The following is a 20,188-nucleotide window of genomic DNA, read 5'->3' as shown; positions in this document are numbered from 1 at the left end:
CAACAGCCTCAAGCTGTGTTACCGAAGCCAACACTGCCTGAAGCTGGGAGCGAAGGGATGCCAACTCAGCCTGCATCCGAACACAGCAGTTGCAGTCCCTATCCATGCTAAAAACTGTTTTGCAAAGAACGTCTGAACTAATCTACAGAGAGCGCAAACAAATCAACAAAATTTAAACGGTTATTAAAATACAAGACTGCCTAGTAAATGCAGTAACGCTGCTACTTGCGCACTGCTGACACTGCTCGGCGGCGGAAGGAGACTACGCGATTTTACACTATTCAGGTACTAAAACGCGATGCTACACTCTCAAATACTATAATACGCCCGAAATTTATGAATTAAACAATGCAAGTACCAAAAACACGCAAAGAAATTAAGAATTAAACTATGTAACAAATGAGTGAGCTAGGAGTATACGACTTGCTGCTCAGCTGCTTATCCAACGACGGCAGGGAGCACACTGACTGTGACCAACCGACACTGGCCGTTCAAAACAAAAACAGAAGACAAACGACTACGCGAATTTACACTATTCAGGTACTAAAACGCGATGCTACAACTCTCAAATACTATAATACGTCCGAAATTTATGAATTAAACAATGCAAGTACCAAAAACACGCAAAGAAATTAAGAATTAAACTATGTAACAAATGAGTGAGCTAGGAGTATACGACTTGCTGCTCAGCTGCTTATCCAACGGCGGCAGGGAGCACACGAGGCCTACATGGTCTTGTTCTAGCTGAGGGGCTGCTCCGTGTATCCACTTCACCGTCACATCACCATAAGTCAGCTTGGAATGCCTTAGAAGGGCAGAAATGTCCCTGTTGGATTTGATATCCAGTGACTAGTCCAGCCTCAAAGTCACTGAGCTCTCCTAGCCGATCCATTCCGCCTTTACTGCTTCTCTATTGAGAACACAGTAATCCTCGCCTCCTTATATGCTGGCGGGTCCAATTCTTGTGACTTATAGGTCTCAATGTCGGACTGCAAAGCAGTGCTGGGATACTTTTCATCAGATGCTGTGGGATGAAGTGAAATGCTGGTGTAGCCGCGAAAGAATGGACTAATAAACCATGTCCAATAGCCACCAAGAAAAATCTTTCACTTGAGAATCAGCAAAATATCACAGGAGGGAGGTTGTAACTGTCCATCCTTTATATGAATGCTTGGTGTCTGTTCTTTCGGACATCCACAGCTGTGATATGTATTATGTAAATGGAAAGTGGAGGGGGAGAAAGGAAAGGAAAGGGAAGAAACTAAGGATACCAGTTGCATCAGGACTTCACCAGAATCATCTACATCCACATCTACATGATTACTCTGCAATTCACATTTGACAGAGGGTTCATCGAACCACAATCATACTATCTCTCTACCATTCCACTCCCGAACAGCGCGCGGGAAAAACGAACACCTAAACCTTTCTGCTCGAGCTCTGATTTCTCTTATTTTGATGATCATTCCTACCTATGTAGGTTTGGCTCAACAAAATATTTTCGCATTCGGAAGAGAAAGTGAGTGAATGAAATTTCGTAAATAGAACTCACCGCGACGAAAAATGTCTTTGCTTTAATGACTTCCATCCCAACTCGCGTATCATATCTGCCACACTCTCTCCCCTATTACGTGATAATACAAAACGAGCTGCCCTTTTTTGCACCCTTTCGATGTCCTCCGTCAATCCAACCTGGTAAGGATCCCACACCGTGCAGCAATATTCTAACAGAGGACGAACGAGTGTAGTGTAAGCTGTCTCTTTGGTGGACTTGTTGCATCTTCTAAGTGTCCTGCCAGTGAAACGCAACCTTTGGCTCGCCTTCCCCACAATATTATCTATGTGGTCTTTCCAACTGAAGTTTTTCGTAATTTTTACACCCAGGTACTTAGTTGAATTGACAGCATTGAGAATTGTACTATTTATCGAGTAATCGAATTCCAACGGATTTCTTTTGGAACTCATGTGGATCACCTCATACTTTTCATTATTTAGCGTCAACTCCACCTGCCACACCATACAGCAATCTTTCCTAAATCGCTTTGCAACTGATACTGGTCTTCGGACGACGAATGAAAATATGTGTCGGACCGGCCTTCGAACCCAGGATCTCTCATTTACTAGGCAGTTGCGTTAACCACTGTACCACCCAGATATAGTGTTTGTCACAATTGCGCGAACTATCTCTGCACGTTGCCCGGATGACCCACATTCCCACTGCAGTCTCAGTTGATGTGTTCCATGCTTGCTGATTTTAGATTCCCACTGGAGATCGAACATAAATATTCATCAGCACTTAAGGTTGTGGATTGACTGACCATCGAGGTCAATCAGTTCACCTCGATGGGCAATGGATCAGCAAGCTTCAGTACAGATGCACATTTATGTTCGACCTCCAGCAGGAATTTAAAATTAACGAGAATATAGGACATGAAAAGGGACTGCTGATAGATGGCGCTAGATGGAATGTGGGTCAGCCGGGCAACGTGCCAAGATAGTTCGTGCAATTGTGGCAAACACTATCTCTGAGTGGTACAGTGTTCAGCGCAACTCCCTAGCAAGTGAGAGATCCCAGGTTCGAGTCCTACATCTACATACATACTCCGCAATCCACCTTACGGTGCGTGGCGGAGGGTACCTCGTACCACAACTAGCATCTTCTCTCCCTGTTCAACTCCCAAACAGAACGAGGGAAAAATGACTGCCTATATGCCTCTGTACGAGCCCTAATCTCTCTTATCTTATCTTTGGGGTCTTTCCGCGAAATGTAAGTTGGTGGCAGTAAAATTTTACTGCAGTCAGCCTCAAATGCTGGTTCTCTAATTTTCCTCAGTAGCGATTCACGAAAAAAACGCCTCCTTTCCTCTAGAGACTCCCACACGAGTTCCTGAAACATTTCCGTAACACTCGCGTGATGATCAAACCTACCAGTAACAAATCTAGCAGCCCGCCTCTGAATTGCTTCTATGTCCTCCCTCAATCCGACCTGATAGGGATCCCAAACGCTCGAGGAGTACTCAAGAATAGGTCGTATTAGTTTTTTATAAGCGGTCTCCTTTACAGATGGACCACATCTTCCCAAAATTCTACCAATGAACCGAAGACGACTATCCGCCTTCCCCACAACTGCCATTACATGCTTGTCCCACTTCATATCGCTCTGCAATGTTACGCCCAAATGTTTAATCGACGTGACTGTGTCGAGCGCTACACTACTAATGGAGTATTCAAACATTACGGAATTCTTTTTCCTGTTGTTGCTGTTGTGGTCTTCAGTCCTGAGACTGGTTTGATGCAGCTCTCCATGCTACTCTATCCTGTGCAAGCGTTTTCATCTCCCAGTACCTACTGCAACCTACATCCTTCTGAATCTGCTTAGTGTATTCATATCTTGGTCTCCCTCTACGATTTTTACCCTCCACGCTGCCCTCCAGTACTAAATTGGTGATCCCTTGATGCCTCAGAACATGTCCTACCAACCGATCCCTTCTTCTGGTCAAGTTGTCCCACAAACTTCTCTTCTCCCCAATCCTCTTCAATACTTCCTCATTAGTTATGTGATCTACCCATCTAATCTTCAGCATTCTTCTGTAGCATCACATTTCGAAAGCTTCTATTCTCTTCTTGTCCAAACTATTTATCGTCCATGTTTCACTTCCATACATGGCTACACTCCATACAAATACTTTCAGAAATGACTTCCTGACACTTAAATCTATACCCGATGTTAACAAATTTCTCTTCTTCAGATATACTTTCCTTGCCATTGCCAGTCTACATTTTATATCCTCTCTACTTCGACCATCATCAGTTATTTTGCTCCCGAAATAGCAAAACTCCTTTACTACTTTAAGTGGCTCATTTCCTAATCTAATTCCCTCAGCATCACCCGACTTAATTAGACTACATTCCATTATCCTCGTTTTGCTTTTGTTGATGTTCATCTTATCTCCTCCTTTCAAGACACTGTCCATTCCATTCAACTGCTCTTCCAAGTCCTTTGCTGTCTCGGACAGAATTACAATGTCATCGGCGAACCTCAAAGTTTTTATTTCTTCTCCATGAATTTTAATACCTACTCCGAATTTTTCTTTTGTTTCCTTTACTTCTTGCTCAATATACAGATTGAACAACATCGGGGGGAGGCTACAACCCTGTCTTACTCCCTTCCCAACCACTGCTTCCCTTTCATGTCCCTCGACTCTTATAACTGCCATCTGGTTTCTGTACAAATTGTAAATAGCCTTTCGCTCCCTGTATTTTACCCCTGCCACCTTTAGAATTTGAAAGAGAGTATTCCTATTCATCTGCATTAATTTACATATATCTATATTTAGAGTTAGCTGCCATTCTTTACACCAGTCACAAATCCTGTCCAAGTCATCTTGTATCCTCCTACAGTCACTCGACGACGACACCTTCCCGTACACCACAGCATCATCAGCAAACAGCCGCACATTGCTATCCACCCTATCCAAAAGATCATTTATGTAGATAGAAAACAACAGCGGACCTACCACACTTCCCTGGGGCACTCCAGATGATACCCTCACCTCCAATGAACACTCGCAGTCGAGGACAACGTACTGGTCCGATACACATTTTCTCTCGCCACCGCTGGCTCCGCATAAACTCCCGATGCATCTAATGTCGTTAGTTCCTTTCCTTTCTCTCCCCCTCCACCTTCCATTTACATAATTTCCATTTCTTTCCCTTTCCGCCTCCTCAATTTCCCGATTATGATTATTACGTTGTGGATCAGTTTGTAGACAGCCTGTATGGTGCAGCAGTGGTTCAAATGGCTCTGAGCACTATGCGACTTAACTTCTGAGGTCATCAGTCGCCTAGAACTTAGAACTAATTAAACCTAACTAACCTAAGGACATCACACACATCCATGCCCGAGGCAGGATTCGAACCTGCCACCGTAGCGGTCGCTCGGTTCCAGACTGCAGCGCCTAGAACCGCACGGCCACTCCGGCCGGCTGTGCAGCAGTGTCTAATACAAAAGCAGAGGGTGCGCAGTGCGACACGTTAGGTGTGTATGCGTGTGTGTGCCGACAGAGCGAGCGCCTGCAGGTGTCTGCGTACAGCAGCGACTGGACGTCGGCGTCGCCGCGCTTCCGCAAGGAGCTGCGGCTTCTGCTGTGCCGCGCCCACCGGCCGCTCAGGCTCACCGCCAGCAAGTTCTACACCATCTCCAGGGAGACCTTCCTCGCGGTGCGTAGCGCTCTCCCACCTCGCCAGCGGCCAGCGGCACAGCCGCGATAGAACACGTTCTTTTGTTTCTATTTAGTGACAGTTGTGGCTAATATCCAGTACACAAAGGAATTAGAAACATTAGCTGCCAGTGGAGATTGATTTATCAAGTTGAAAATCTGTGCCGGACCGGGAATCGAACACGCGTCTCCCACTTAGCAAAAAAATGGTTCAAATGGCTCTGAGCACTATGGGACTCAACTGCTGAGGTCATTAGTCCCCTAGAACTTAGAACTAGTTAAACCTAACTAACCTAAGGACATCACACACATCCATGCCCGAGGCAGGATTCGAACCTGCGACCGTAGCGGCTCCAGTCTGCAGCGCCAGAACCGCGCGGCCACTTCGGCCGGCTCCCACTTAGCAGGCAGATGCTCTGACCACTACGCAGTCCAGACACGATGGTCACCCCAAATGCGCGGACTACCCTAGCACAGCTCCCCTCAGATCCAAATTCTCAGCTCACCCTCAGACTTCAAGAAGAATACAATAATTCCAATCCCAAAGAAAGCAGGTGTTGACAGATGTGAAAATTACCGAACTATCAGTTTAATAAGTCACGGCTGCAAAATACTAACGCGAATTCTTTACAGACGAATGGAAAAACTGGTAGAAACCGATCTCGGGGAAGATCAGTTTGGATTCCGTAGAAATGTTGGAACACGTGAGGCAATACTGACCTTACGACTTATCTCGGAAGAGAGATTAAGGAAAGGCAAACCTACGTTTCTAGCATTTGTAGACTTAGAGAAAGCTTTTGACAATGTTGACTGGAATACTCTCTTTCAAATTCTGAAGGTGGCAGGGGTAAAGTACAGGGAGCGAAAGGCTATTTACAATTTGTACAGAAACCAGATGGCAGTTATAAGAGTCGAGGGACATGAAAGGGAAGCAGTGGTTGGGAAGGGAGTAAGACAGGGTTGTAGCCTCTCCCCGATGTTATTCAATCCGTATATTGAGCAAGCAGTGAAGGAAACAAAAGAAAAATTCGGAGTAGGTATTAAATTCCATGGAGAAGAAATAAAAACTTTGAGGTACGCCGATGACATTGTAATTCTGTCAGAGACAGCAAAGGACTTGGAAGAGCAATTGAACGGAATGGGCAATGTCTTGAAAGGAGGATATAAGATGAACATCAACAAAACGAGGATAATGGAACGTAGTCGAATTATATCGGGTGATGCTGAGGGAATTAGATTAGGAAAAAAATGGCTCTGAGCACTATGGGACTTAACATCTATGGTCATCAGTCCCCTAGAACTTAGAACTACTTAAACCTAACTAACTTACGGACATCACACAACACCCAGTCATCACGAGGCAGAGAAAATCCCTGACCCAGCCGGGAATCGAGCCCGGGAACCCGCTACCGCACGACCACGAGCTACGGACTGATTAGGAATTGAGACACTTAAAGTAATAAAGGAGTTTTGCTATTTGGGGAGCAAAATAACTGACGATGGTCGAAGTAGAGAGGATATAAAATGTAGACTGGCAATGGCAAGGAAAGCGTTTCTGAAGAAGAGAAATTTCTTAACATAGAGTATAGATTTAAGTGTCAGGAAGTCATTTCTGAAAGTATTTGTATGGAGTGTAGCCATGTATGGAAGTGAAACATGGACGATAAATAGTTTGGACAAGAAGAGAATAGAAGCTTTCGAAATGTGGTGCTACAGAAGAATGCTGAAGATTAGATGGGTAGATCACATAACTAATGAGGAGGTATTGAATAGAATTGGGGAGAAGAGGAGTTTGTGGCACAACTTGTCTAGAAGAAGGGATCGGTTGGTAGGACATGTTGTGAGGCATCAAGGGATCACCAATTTGTTACTGGAGGCCAGCGTGGAGGGTAAAAAATCGTAGAAGGAGACCAAGAGATGAATACACTAAGCAGATTCAGAAGGATGTAGGTTGCAGTAGGTACTGGGAGATGAAGAAGGTCGCACAGGATAGAGTAGCATGGAGAGCTGCATCAGATCAGCCTCAGGACTCAAGACCACAAGAACAACAACAACAACCACAACATCAACAACCGCACACCACTGATGTACTGCCCCTGCATATCAGCCTCATTACTCGCGGCGTCTCGTCAATTTCTGTAAAAGTGTGAGCTTGATGCGCATCTGCACTGAAGGGATCATTGGCCTCATCAAATCAAATGGTTCAAATGGCTCTAAGCACTATGGGACATAACATCTGAGGTCATCAGTCCCCTAGACTTACAACTACTTAAACCTAGCTAACCTAAGGACATCACACACATCCATGCCCGAGGCAGGATTCGAACCTGCGAGCGTAGCAGTAGCGCGGTCCCGGACTGAAGCGCCTAGAACCGCTCGGCTATGGCGGCCGCCTGGCCGTCATCACCTTAATTATATACTGCGTAATGAGGCTCATCATTAGGGGGTACTACATCAGCAGCGCGTTTTATAAGTTGAGAATTTGTATCTGACGGGAGCCACGCCAGGGTAGCTGCAGTTACAGTGAGCATTGTATGCTGGTGGAGCAGAGGGTAGCGCATCTGCCTAGTAAGCAGGAGACCCGGGTTCGAAACAGGGTCTAGCACAAATGTGCAACTTGTCCCAGTCATATAAATCAAAGTACACTGGCAGGCATTTTTGAATACGTCTTTAGGAGAGGAAATGAATTGCCGAATAAACATACAGGGTGTGCCATTTAAAAAAGCCATATTACTGTTCATATATTTTTGAAAAACAAAGCTACAACTAATGGCAATCATGCTGATTGTTGTCCCCCTGACGGCTAAAGAACATTTGCTTGAAACATTTTGTAATTTGCATCTGGACAAACAGTTATTTTGGGTGGTCAAGATAAATGGGATACCCTGATAATGACGTATACAGGGTGTAAATTTTAAGTTGACAACCAGAATAACTCGAAAAATAGGCTTCACACGAAAAAAGTGTGGAATCCAAAGTTGATTATTTTCGAGGGGGATATCTGCAGGTGCTAAAATTAGCTCGTTACCCCAGACCCCTGGGGCTGGGGCGGGAGGCAACTTTAAAGTTTCAAATGGGAACCCCCATTTTTTATTGCAGAATCAGATTCTACATAAGAAAACTACGTACATTTTGTCTTAAACATTTGTTTTGATTATTGGTAGTTCGCACTGTAGTTCAAGAATATTCTTGCGTGGAAAATGGTTACGGATAAATAAAAAATACTCATTTACTTCGTAAATTTTGAATCGCTAAAACTAAAACTCTTCCTCTCTCCCCATAGGGTGGGGTATGAGCAAGTTTTACAAATGTTGACCCAAATATTAATTTTTTTCCGCAAATTCGGATAATTTTTGTTTGTTTCGTGGTCATGAGGCCACACAACTTTTAATTATCAGACAAATCATCTGACTAGCTAACTAACTAACCCAACATCTTACGAAGTTAATAAATATTTTTTATTTATCCGTAACCATTTTCCACGCAAAAGTGAGAACATGGATTTTCTTGAATTACAGCACCAACTACCAAGAATGAAAACAAATGTTTAAGACAAAATGTACACCGCGCGGGATTAGCCGAGCGGTCTAGGGCGCTGCAGTCATGTGCGGCTGATCCCGGCGGAGGTTCGAGTCCTCTCTCAGGCATGGGTGTGTGTGCGTTTGTCCTTAGGATAATTTTGGTTAAATAATGTGTAAGCTCAGGGACTGATGACCTTAGCAGTTAAGTCCCATAAGATTTCACACACATTTGAACAAAAGATATACAAAGTTTATTATGTAGAATCTGATACTGTAATAAAAAATGGGGGTTCCATTTGAAATTTTAAAGTTTCCTCCCGCCCCACCCCCAGGGGGCTGTGGTGGCGGGCTAATTTTAGCACCAGCAGGTGTTTCACTCGAAAATAATCAAGTTTGGATTTTACGTATTTATCGTGTGAAGCTTATTTTTCGAGTTATTCTGGTTTGTCCACTTAAAATTTACGCCCTGAATATTTAAGTGAGGTCCACCAATGATCTCTTCAGTGTGGATGCATACCAAGCCTTGACCCTTACGGGAACTAGCGAAATGCCGCGAGTAATGAGCGTAGTGGGCAAGGGGCACTACACCAGCAGTGTGTGGACAAGATTATAATGTGGGTCTGACGCGAGGTGTATCAGGGTAACCAGTGCAGTTACGATGACCACTGTGTCTGGAGGCCATAGTGGTCAGTGCATCCGCCCACTAATCAGCAGACCCGGCTTCGAATCCTGGTCCAGCACAAATTTTCAATTTTCCCCTTTGTTTTAAATCAATGGCTACCGGCAACTAATGCCGTTAATTCCATTATGTCTTGATTCATAGTGGCTGCAGAATCAAACACAGTGTCTCTTCTTTCGGACATGTCCGAAAGAACACACACACCGCTTATTTAACCTTCAGTATGTCACACTAGCCTTTATAATATTTAATCATGTGTATTTTGTAAAATGTGGTACCTTATAAGCTCTGGGGGAGGAATATGATCGTAGCCAGTTGAAATTACGGTTTTCTAAGAACCTTAAAGTCCACCGTTTTTAAACTTACAAACCCGCGTGTGATAATTGCTAAGTGCCTCTGCGATAAATCATCCGGATATTTATCATTTATCTGACGAGACAAGCCGAGTGCAGTCAACACCACCTAGAGACAAGGCCCATCAACCGTCCCGTGACGTCATAACCAATAGCGATAAAAAGAACGCCACAACAGGAAGGAATTATCCTAATGGGACGGAAATCGGTAGATGTGACATACATGTACAGACAAACAAATGATCACAGTTTCTGGAAAACTGGGTGATATATTCAAGAGAAAGAGCTTCACAAACTGAGCAAGGCAATAACGCGTTGATCCACCTCTGGCTCTTATGCAAGCAATTGTTCGCCTTAACATAGGACTCCCTGTTCTGCGCTCATAGGCAGCACACCGGACCTGGTACACGCCTCGCACGGGGACCACAGCACAGCTACGACACCTGTGGATGGGCTTGTAACAGTCCGAAACCGGTCGTGTGAAACAAAGAAATTTACAACTGAAGCGGTATTTTCAACCTCTTTTGGACATCAGATAATTCGCTCCCCTTCCACGAAACGCTTTGTGGACCCTCCACTGCTATTGCTGCCACCTGCCGTCTGTGAGTGGTTATTCACCTTGACGTGGAACGTAGGTGGTAATCTCATTAGTGTGACTGGACCGTGTAATATGGAGTTGAAACTATGGTGGCGGTCGTTGGACAGTTTAATATATGCATGGCGACGAAACCTGCCGATCTGAAAGAACAGAACAAAAATAAATGTGTTCATCGTTTAAATTTCTTTTATTGTTTCTACGTAATCGGTAACTGGTACTTACACGTTTTGGAAAATGGTATTCACAAACGACGCCCCTTATTTTCAATACACCGATTAACTCGGATTCTGAAGTACTAGTCAATTTTTCCTGCGTAGCAGTGGGTAGGCGGATTATTGCTTGGTAAACATTTTCACTCAAATGTGCAAGAATAAACAATGGATTTTATATATCCCCATGAAAAAAGCCACATGAGGCAGAAGTAGGTCAGGATGGCGGCAACGGAACATACCCTCTTAAGAAGATCGGACTCCCGGGGAATTTTTCCCGAAAAACACGCAACGATCATCAGCGCGTCGTGAGGCAATTCTTCAAGCAGCTTGTCGAACAACAAAATCGTGTTCACTGAGTTGTTGCATCACAGCCAGCTTGTATGGATGCAAATGGAGGCCATGGTGAAGAATTTGTCCCACAGAGTGATCAGAAATTCGAAAGGTAGGTGCTTGTTAGAGTAAGAATTTTTAGCATATTGCAGCCCCGTCACCAACAGTGATAGACTAATATTTTGAAGAATCAGCCTCAGTTGCACAAATTTTCTGGTCTTTACGAGGTTTCGGCTAAATTAATCTAGCCTTCTTCAGAAGCATAAAATCACTGTAACATGCCAGATTAAGGCACAGTCAACATTAAAATTAAAACCTACAGTACCGTGGTACCATGACGAATTAAAACTACTTAGGTGAAGTCCAGCCCCGGAATCTCTTCACCCCGCCGTCGGTTGGCAGCGGCAACTACGTTGGTTATGCTTCTGAAGAAGGCTAGATTAATTTAGCCGAAACCTGGTAAAGACCAGAAAATTTGTGCAACTGAGGATGATTCTCCAAAATATTAGCTTGTTAGCGTCTTGAGCGCCGAGGAACTCACCAAAATTACTGTCTTACAGTTTCGGTGTTTTGTAGTGATCTCACGGACCGTGATTGCCCCACTCTTCTTCTTTGTAAATCCCCAATTGCCCCGAAAGTGTACACATTGAAACAATTGACTGCGCGGCGACAACCAACCGGACGTTGGGAAAAGTAGGTCTCCACGACAAACCCGCATTGCCCCTTCATCCGAAGCATTGTCTCTTCTGAGGAGGATGATAAAAAAAGACTTTCCCGCCTAGAACGACGCCGTCCCTTCATAGCGTCCGTCCACCGCATAACGCATTCAGATCAATTAGTTCGCCGCACTCTATATATAACTTTGAGTTACCACTGTGACCAGTTGTTTGGCACATAATCTTTTTGCGCGGGAACTTCACGGATCCAAAGAAAACATTCTGTTACTATCTCTGCACATTACATTGAGCCTAATGAACCTTTCAAAATGGATTAAGAGGAGTCTTGTCCACATAAAAATATTTACTTGTAATCATAACCAGTCTCAGTCGAAATGCGTCCATCTTCAGACCATTTATACACAAATGTAAATACAAGATGGTTTCAGAGGGAAGTCTGATAATAGTAGTAACATGCAAATTACATGGTGTATAACCAAACGGATCAGTTGTTGTGGGTCCACGAACGTCAAATGATGAGAAGAGGAACACAGCTGTTGCTTAAATGTACGGTGCTCCACCCACCGCATACCGCATTACGTCAGCAATAGCGTCAGGCACACAGAACGCAAAACAGTTATTGCAATAAGGTATTTACTGAATAGTTACACGAAAGTTAATGACAAATGGCGAAATAGTTACATTACATTACATAAAATAACAGATGTAGACAGCATTTCGTCAGTACCTGATATACAGGGTGTCCCATTTATCTTGACCACCCTAAATAAGTGTTTGTCGAGATGCAAATTACAAAATGTTTCAAGAAAATGTTCTTTAGCCGTCAGGGGGACATCAAACAGCATGATTGCCTTCGTTGTAGCTTTGTTTTTTTACAAAGATATGAACAGCGGTATGACTTTTGTAAATGGCACCCTGTATTTTTTATTTGGTAATCCATTTCCTCTCCTAAAGACCTACTCAAAAATGTATCACAGTGTACCATTCACTGGAACTCAATGTTATTAATTACCTAACACAACACTGACTTTGAGCCCGGGATCACTAACTCGTCCACTTGCTGGAGTTGTCAGAAAACAAATGAAAACCAAGTAAAGACGTTACACAAAATTGACTTTGACTCTCCTGTACCACTGCCCAGGAGTAGAACATTCAAAGGTACTCAAAGTGCTGACCGTGGACACCGATACACTGGTGCACTCGTTGAATGAAAGAATTATTTACTGCTTCCAGCCTGCTGAAGAGAATTACAAGCAAGCACGATACGTTCCTGCATGTCCTCTGGAGTTGTTGGAATATCGCGATATACGACGTCTTTAATGCACCCCCAACGAAAAAAGTCCAGAGGATTTAAATCAGGAGACCTAGCAAGCCAAGTAACTGTTCCTCCTCGACCAGTCCATCTGGCAGGATACCTTCGGTTCAGAACACGACGTGCACGCAAGGCATTATGTGCTGGACATCCATCGTGTTGATACTACAAAGCATTCTGGTTCTTAGAAGCACTTCATCCAGAAGAGGAGGAAGAATTCGTCTGAGGAAGCTGGCATACGCTGTGCCGTTTAGACTACCATTGATGAAATAAGGGCCAATAATTGTAGTACCAAGCATCCCACACCAGACGTTAACTCTCCATTGACGCTGATGTTCCACCTGTCTAAGCCAGCGAAGGTTGTCGCTAGACCAATAATGCATGTTCCTTGTATTTACCTGTCCTCTGTTTGAGAAGGAACATTCATCGGTAAATCGAACATTGGAGAACGGGTTGGCGAGGATTTGCTGCTGTGCCCACTGACAGAACTGTACACGACTCTGAAAATCATTCCCATGCAATTCTTGATGTAGGTGTACATGGTAACGATGGAAAAGGTGACGTGTAAGAATACGATGTACACTGGTTTTAGGAATGCCAGTCTCGTGTTCAAGCTGTCGTGTGCTAACATGTGGATTCATAGTAACGGAAGCGAGAACAGTAACTTCGGCATCTTCGTCTGTGCGAGTGCTACGACGATTGCGTTGTCGTGAGTTGAAACTTCCCCTTTCCTGAAGCGTCGCAGCAAGACGAGAAAACACCCGTCGGGAAGGTGAGTTCTTGTCAGGATATCGCTCTCTGTACAGTTCCGCTGCCTGCGTAGCATTTCACCTACCTTCAACAACAACAATAAAAGAAATGTTATGTCGACGCAGTTTGTGGGAAGGGCAGCCTTCACTGTATGACTACTCTTGGTTCAAATGGCTCTAAGCACTTTGGGACTTAACATCTGATGCCATCAGACCCCTAGACTTAGAACTACTTGAATCTAACTAACCTAAGGACATCACACACATCCATGCCCGAGGCAGGATTCGAACCTGCAACCATAGCAGCAGCGCGGTTCCGGACTGAAGCCCTAGAACCGCTTGGCCACAGCGGCCGGCTCTGCGGCCGGAAGGAGATCGTGCAAGAACGGGACCAACGACGACTGAAGAGAATCGTTCAACGTGACTCAAGTGCAACCCTTCCGCAAATTGCTGCTGATTTCAATGCTGGCGATCAACAAGTGTCAGCTTGTGAACCATTCAACGAAACATCATCGATATGGGCTTTCGGAACCGAAGTCCTACTAGTGTATACTTGATGCCTGCATGTCACAAAACCTTACGCCTCGCCTGGGCCCGTCAACACCGTCATTGGACTGTTGATGACTGGAAACATGTTGACTGGTCGGACGAGTTTCGTTTCAAACTGTATCGAGCGGTTGGACGTGTACGGGTATGGAGACAACCTCATGAATCCAGGGACTCTGCATATTAGCAGGGGACTGTTCAAGCTGGTGGAGGCTCTGTAACGGTGTGGGGCATGTGCAGTTGGAGTGATATGCGACCCCTGATACGTCTAGACACGACTCTGACAGGTGACATGTACGTAAGCATCCCGTCTGAACACTTGCATCCATTGATGTCCATTGTCCATTGGGCCTGACTTGCGCAATTCCAGCAGGACAATGCGACATCCCACACGTCCAGATTTGCTACAGAGTGGCTCGAGGTACACTCTTATGAGTTTAAACACTTCCGCTGGCCACCAAACTCCCCAGACATGAATATTACTGAGCATATCCTGGTTGCCTTGCAACGTGCTGTTCGGAAGAGATCTCCATCTCGTCGTACTCTTGCGGATTTACGGACAGCCCTGCAGGATTCATGGTGTCAATTCCCTCCAGCACTACTTCAGACATTAGTCGAGTCCATGCCACGTAGTGTTGTGACACTTCTGCGTGCTCGCTGGGGCTCTGCGGGATATTAGGCGGGTGTACAAGTTTCTTTGGCTTTTCAGTGTTCATTACGCGAGTGTTTAAATTAAGAGGCATTTCTGTATACGTAACGGGAATTAAAAATCAACTTTTAGTTCTTAAGAGCGCTAGTTAGCAATCCTGCGCTCATGATTCATCTTGTAGTAATAATACACCAGTAATTGTAGCATGTATACTTGTATTTTAGACTTGTATGTGTGAATTAAAGCTTTAGAGGCGTCAGATTCGAAAAAATACCGTAATGTAAATCCCCGACTGCACAACTTTTCCGGGTTTCAGTATTACTTGTGTCACCAGGCACAAATTCGACCACGTCAGATGTGACGCAGGAAGAGCAACAGCCACTCATTACAACTATATTTGGTGAAACTCTCCAAGATTTTTTTCTGCAGTGAAGTAGCGCATGCGGTGCCACATAGCCTATAGGACTGTACCTTGCTTGCTTTGGCTCTGCTATAAGAAACGAATCAGGGAAGCTCCAAAACAACCAATTGGCTGGAAAACTTGACTTGCGCCATAGGGTGGTGGGGTTTCGGGTTCCGCTGAATAGGTCAGGAATTCATTACACTCAGCTGGCGGCTACACGGGTAGCGGAGGCTGTGTGGCGTGGACTGGGCGGTTTTTTAGGTTAGAAGGCCTCGGGAAAGTACGGGGTGGGCTGCAATCTCAAAGGGTGCATGGCAAATACAGGACGTGCTTGTATCAAGGAACAGCCGGAATTGTAGTTGTAAATTGTTGTAGTTGTGCTGGGAAAGTCCCTGAGCTTCAAGCGCTAATAGAAAGCACAGAAGCTGAAATCGTTATAGGTACAGAAAGCTGGCTAAAGCCTGAATTAAGTTCTGCAGAAATTTTTGCGAAGTCTCAGACGGTGTTCAGGAAAGATAGATTAGGCAGCATTGGTGGGGGAGTATTTGTGTCTGTCAGTAGTTGTTTATCTTGTCGTGAAGTCGAAGTAGATACTCCGTGCGAATTGGTATGGGTGGAGGTTATACTTAACAGTCGAAATAAGTTAATAATTGGCTCCTTCTACCGACCCCCAGACTCCGATGATATAGTTGCTGAACAGTTCAGAGAAAATTTGAGTCTCGTAACAAATAAATACCCTACTCATACGGTTATAGTTGGTGGGGACTTCAACCTTCCCTCGATATGTTGGCAAAAATACTTGTTCAAAACCGGTGGTAGGCAGAAAACATCTTCTGAGATTGTCCTAAATGCTTTCTCCGAAAATTATTTCGAGCAGCTAGTCCACGAACCCACGCGATTGTAAATGGTTGCGAAAACATACTTGACCTCTAAGCCACAAACAATCCAGAGCTAGTAGAGAGCATCATGACTGATACAGGGATTAGTGATCACAAGGTCGTTGTAGCTAGGTTCAATACCGTTTCTACCAAATCCACCAGAAACAAACGCAAAATAATTTTATTTAAAAAAGCGGATAAAGTGTCACTAGAAGCCTTCCTAAAGGACAATCTCTATTCCTTCCGAACTGACTATGCAAATGTAGACGAGATGTGGCTCAAATTCAAAGATATAGTAGCAATTGAGAGATTCATACCTCATAAATTGGTAAGAGATGGAACTGATCCCCCATGGTACACAAAACAGGTCCGAACGCTGTTGCAGAGGGAACGGAAAAAGCGTGCCAAGTTCAGAAGAACGCGAAATCCTGAAGATTGGCTAAAATTTACAGACGCGCGAAATTTGGCACGGAATTCAATGCGAGATGCCTTTAATAGGTTCCACAAAGAAACATTGTCTCGAAATTTCGTAGAAAATCCGAAGAAATTCTGGTCGTATGTAAAGTACACAAGCGGCAAGACGCAGTCAATACCTTCGCTGCGCAGTGCCTATGGTACTGTTACCGACGACTGTGCCGCTAAAGCGGAGTTATTGAACGCAGTTTTTCGAAATTCCTTCACCAGGGAAGACGAATTAATGTTCCAGAATTTGAAACACGAACAGCTGCTAGCATTAGTTTCTTAGAAGTAGATACCTTAGGGGTTGTGAAGCAACTCAAATCGCTTGATACGGGCAAGTCTTCAGGTCCAGACTGTATACCGATTAGGTTCCTTTCAGATTACGCTGATAAAATAGCACCATACTTAGCAATCATATACAACCGCTCGCTCACCGGTAGATCTGTACCTACAGATTGGAGAATTGCGCAGGTCGCACCAGTGTTTAAGAAGGGTAGTAGGAGTAATCTATCGAACTACAGACCTATATCATTGACGTCGGTTTGCAGTAGGGTTTTGGAACATATATTGTATTCAAACATTATGAATCACCTCGAAGGGAACGATCTGTTGATACGTAATCAGCATGGTTTCAGAAAACATCGTTCTTGTGCAACGCAGCTAGCTCTTTATTCGCACGAAGTAATGGCCGCTATCGACAGGGGATCTCAAGTTGATTCCGTATTTCTAGATTTCTGGAAAGCTTTTGACACTGTTCCCCACAAGCGACTTCTAATCAAGCTGCGGGCCTACGAGGTATCGTCTCAGTTGTGCGACTGGATTCGTGATTTCGTGTCAGGAAGATCGCAGTTCGTAGTAATAGACGGCAAATCATCGAGTAAAACTGAAGTGATTTCAGGTGTTCCCCAGGGAAGCGTCCTGGGACCTCTGCTGTTCCCGATCTATATAAATGACCTGGGTGACAATCTGAGCAGTTCTCTTAGGTTGTTCGCAAATGATGCTGTAATTTACCGTCTAGTAAAGTCATCCGAAGACCAGTATCAGTTGCAAAGCGATTTAGAAAAGATTGCTGTATGGTGTGGCAGGTGGCAGTTGGCGCTAAATAACGAAAAGTCTGAGGTGATCCACATGAATTCCAAAAGAAATACGTTGGAATTCGATTACTCCATAAATAGTACAATTCCCAAGGCTGTCAATTCAACTAAGTACCTGGGTGTAAAAATTACGAACAACTTCAGTTGGAAAGACCACATAGATAACATTGTGGGGAAGGCGAGCCAAAGGTTGCGTTTCATTGGCAGGACACTTAGAAGATGCAGCAAGTCCACTAAAGAGACATCTTACACTACACTCGTTCGTCCTCTGTTAGAATATTGCTGCGCGGTGTGGGATCCTTACCAGGTGGGATTGACGGAGGACATCGAAAGGGTGCAAGAAAGGGCAGCTCGTTTTTTATTATCACGTAATAGGGGAGAGAGTGTGGCAGATATGATACCCGAGTTGGGATGGAAGTCATTAAAGCAAAGACGTTTTTCGTCGCGGCGAGATCTATTTACGAAATTTCAGTCACAAACTTTCTCTTCCGAATGCGAAAATATTTTGTTGAGCCCAACCTACATAGGTAGGAATGATCATCAAAATAAAATAAGAGAAATCAGAGCTCGAACAGAAAGGTTTAGGTGTTCGTTTTTCCCGCGCGCTGTTCGGGAGTGGAATGGTAGAGAGATAGTATGATTGTGGTTCGATGAACCCTCTGCCAAGCACTTAAATGTGAATTGCAGAGTAATCATGTAGATGTAGATGTAGATGAACTGGTCTTTACTTTTTCGCTTATTTATTTTATTGGTTGTCTATGCTTTTATTTGTAAATATGAATGCCACAAAGTTGGATATTTGTGATTTTCAGAGAGAAATAACCATTAAATAATAAACAGTAATATGAATACTGGTTTATGACGGTTTGAGCGAATGACACAGGGGCTGTATGAGTGTGTGAGTGTCATAATGTAGGACGTACGGCCTACCTGATGAAGGGCCGGCCGAAGTGGCCGTGCGGTTAAAGGCGCTGCAGTCTGGAACCGCGAGACCGCTACGGTCGCAGGTTCGAATCCTGCCTCGGGCATGGATGTTTGTGATGTCCTTAGGTTAGTTAGGTTTAACTAGTTCTAAGTTCTAGGGGACTAATGACCTCTGCAGTTGAGTCCCATAGTGCTCAGAGCCATTTGAACCAATTACCTGATGAAGGGGGCTTGCAAGAGTGGCAGAAGTGTTAGTTTATTTTGTAACATGAATCTGTCACCAATCCGGATGAAAATGGATGCCGACTCTGGCCTATATTTTGTTGTTGTTGTAAATATTGCAGCATAAGCAGGCGTGTCTAATTAGCTGTGTAATTGTGTTTGTTGCAGCTGATGAACGCTTCCTTCTCGTACTTCATGGTGCTGAGGGAGTTGAACGCCGAATAGTCGTCACTTCCAGAAAGGCACTAGCGCCGCCATGTAGCTCTAGCACAAAGTTCTCCACCTCTGTTTAACCAATAAAGTGCTTATCCAAAAATTAGCGTTATCTTTCTTTCTCATTTAAAATTAAGTATGGCGAAAAATGTAGAAATATATTACGTATCATGAAATAACCAAGTATCTCAAAACAGCTGCCTAAGAATCCTTCACCTAGAGATTACGCAGAAAGAACAGATCCACAGAAAATATTAAAAGCAGCAACAACTCATTTATGAACGGAGGCAGCAGAAAGTTCAATAAAATCATTACTAACATACTTGCACATCGGCGTTATCCATATTTTTAATAAATGAAAAGCACCAGTTTGCTTTTGTTCTACAATATTACTTTTATTGTAAACCGGTTTTCGGCTTACAAGGCCATCTTCAGACATTTACTGAGTATTATCACCAAAGAAGTTAAATGTTAGCAGACAACATTGGAAGAGAAGTAACACATCTAGTCTGATGTAGAAACATACAGTAGGTAACATCTTTGCAATGAAAAAGTAAAAACTGAACTGTACATGAATAACAAGGGAATAACATAGAGAGTGATACACTACAAATTAAAAGAAGAGACAGTTATCAATGTAAATACCATGTTTCATACCTCCTGATGAAGCCTTGTCTAGTTCTAATTTTATTTTATTAGTTTTGTTTATTAATAGAAACTGTTATGTAGGCATGCTATTCCTATTTTGTGCTAAAAGTTTTCCGGTCTACTCCATTGTTATTCATGTACAGTTCAGTTTTTACTTTTTCATTGCAAAGATGTTACTTACTGTATGTTTCTACATCAGTCTAGATGTGTTACTTCTCTTCCAATGTTGTTTGCTAACATTTAACTTCTTTGGTGATAATACTCAGCAACTGTCTGAAGATGGCCTTGTAAGCCGAAACCCGGTTTACAATAAAAGTAATATTGTAGAACAAAAGCAAACTGGTGCTTTTCATTTATTATAATGTTGTTCTACCGAGAACCGACGGAAGATTCTGTTAATATCCATATTTTTAATTACTACACTGTCGCACCATTATGAACAAAGCGCTAGATCGATTAACGCTGAGTTCTCGTGACAGTTCAAACACCAGTAACGCCCTCT

General features: G+C 43.8%; 1 protein-coding gene across 1 annotated transcript in view; it reads left to right on the top strand.

Annotated features, from left to right (window-relative positions):
• Positions 1–19,108, top strand: part of LOC126483892 (odorant receptor Or2-like) — a 49,370-nt gene extending 30,262 nt beyond the window's left edge. Inside the window, exons 4-5 of the mRNA XM_050107159.1 lie at positions 5,065–5,220; positions 18,994–19,108. Coding sequence (XP_049963116.1) covers positions 5,065–5,220; positions 18,994–19,050 — 213 coding nt within the window. The 3' untranslated portion in view covers positions 19,051–19,108. The remainder of the gene's footprint in view (positions 1–5,064; positions 5,221–18,993) is intronic.
• The last annotated feature ends 1,080 nt before the right edge of the window (positions 19,109–20,188 follow it).

The sequence above is a fragment of the Schistocerca serialis genome, chromosome 6 (assembly GCF_023864345.2).
Source record: "Schistocerca serialis cubense isolate TAMUIC-IGC-003099 chromosome 6, iqSchSeri2.2, whole genome shotgun sequence".
NCBI classification, from domain to species: Eukaryota; Metazoa; Arthropoda; class Insecta; order Orthoptera; family Acrididae; genus Schistocerca; species Schistocerca serialis.
The sequence above is the reverse complement of the archived record's forward strand: the minus strand, read 5'-3'. Positions and strand labels throughout refer to the sequence as shown.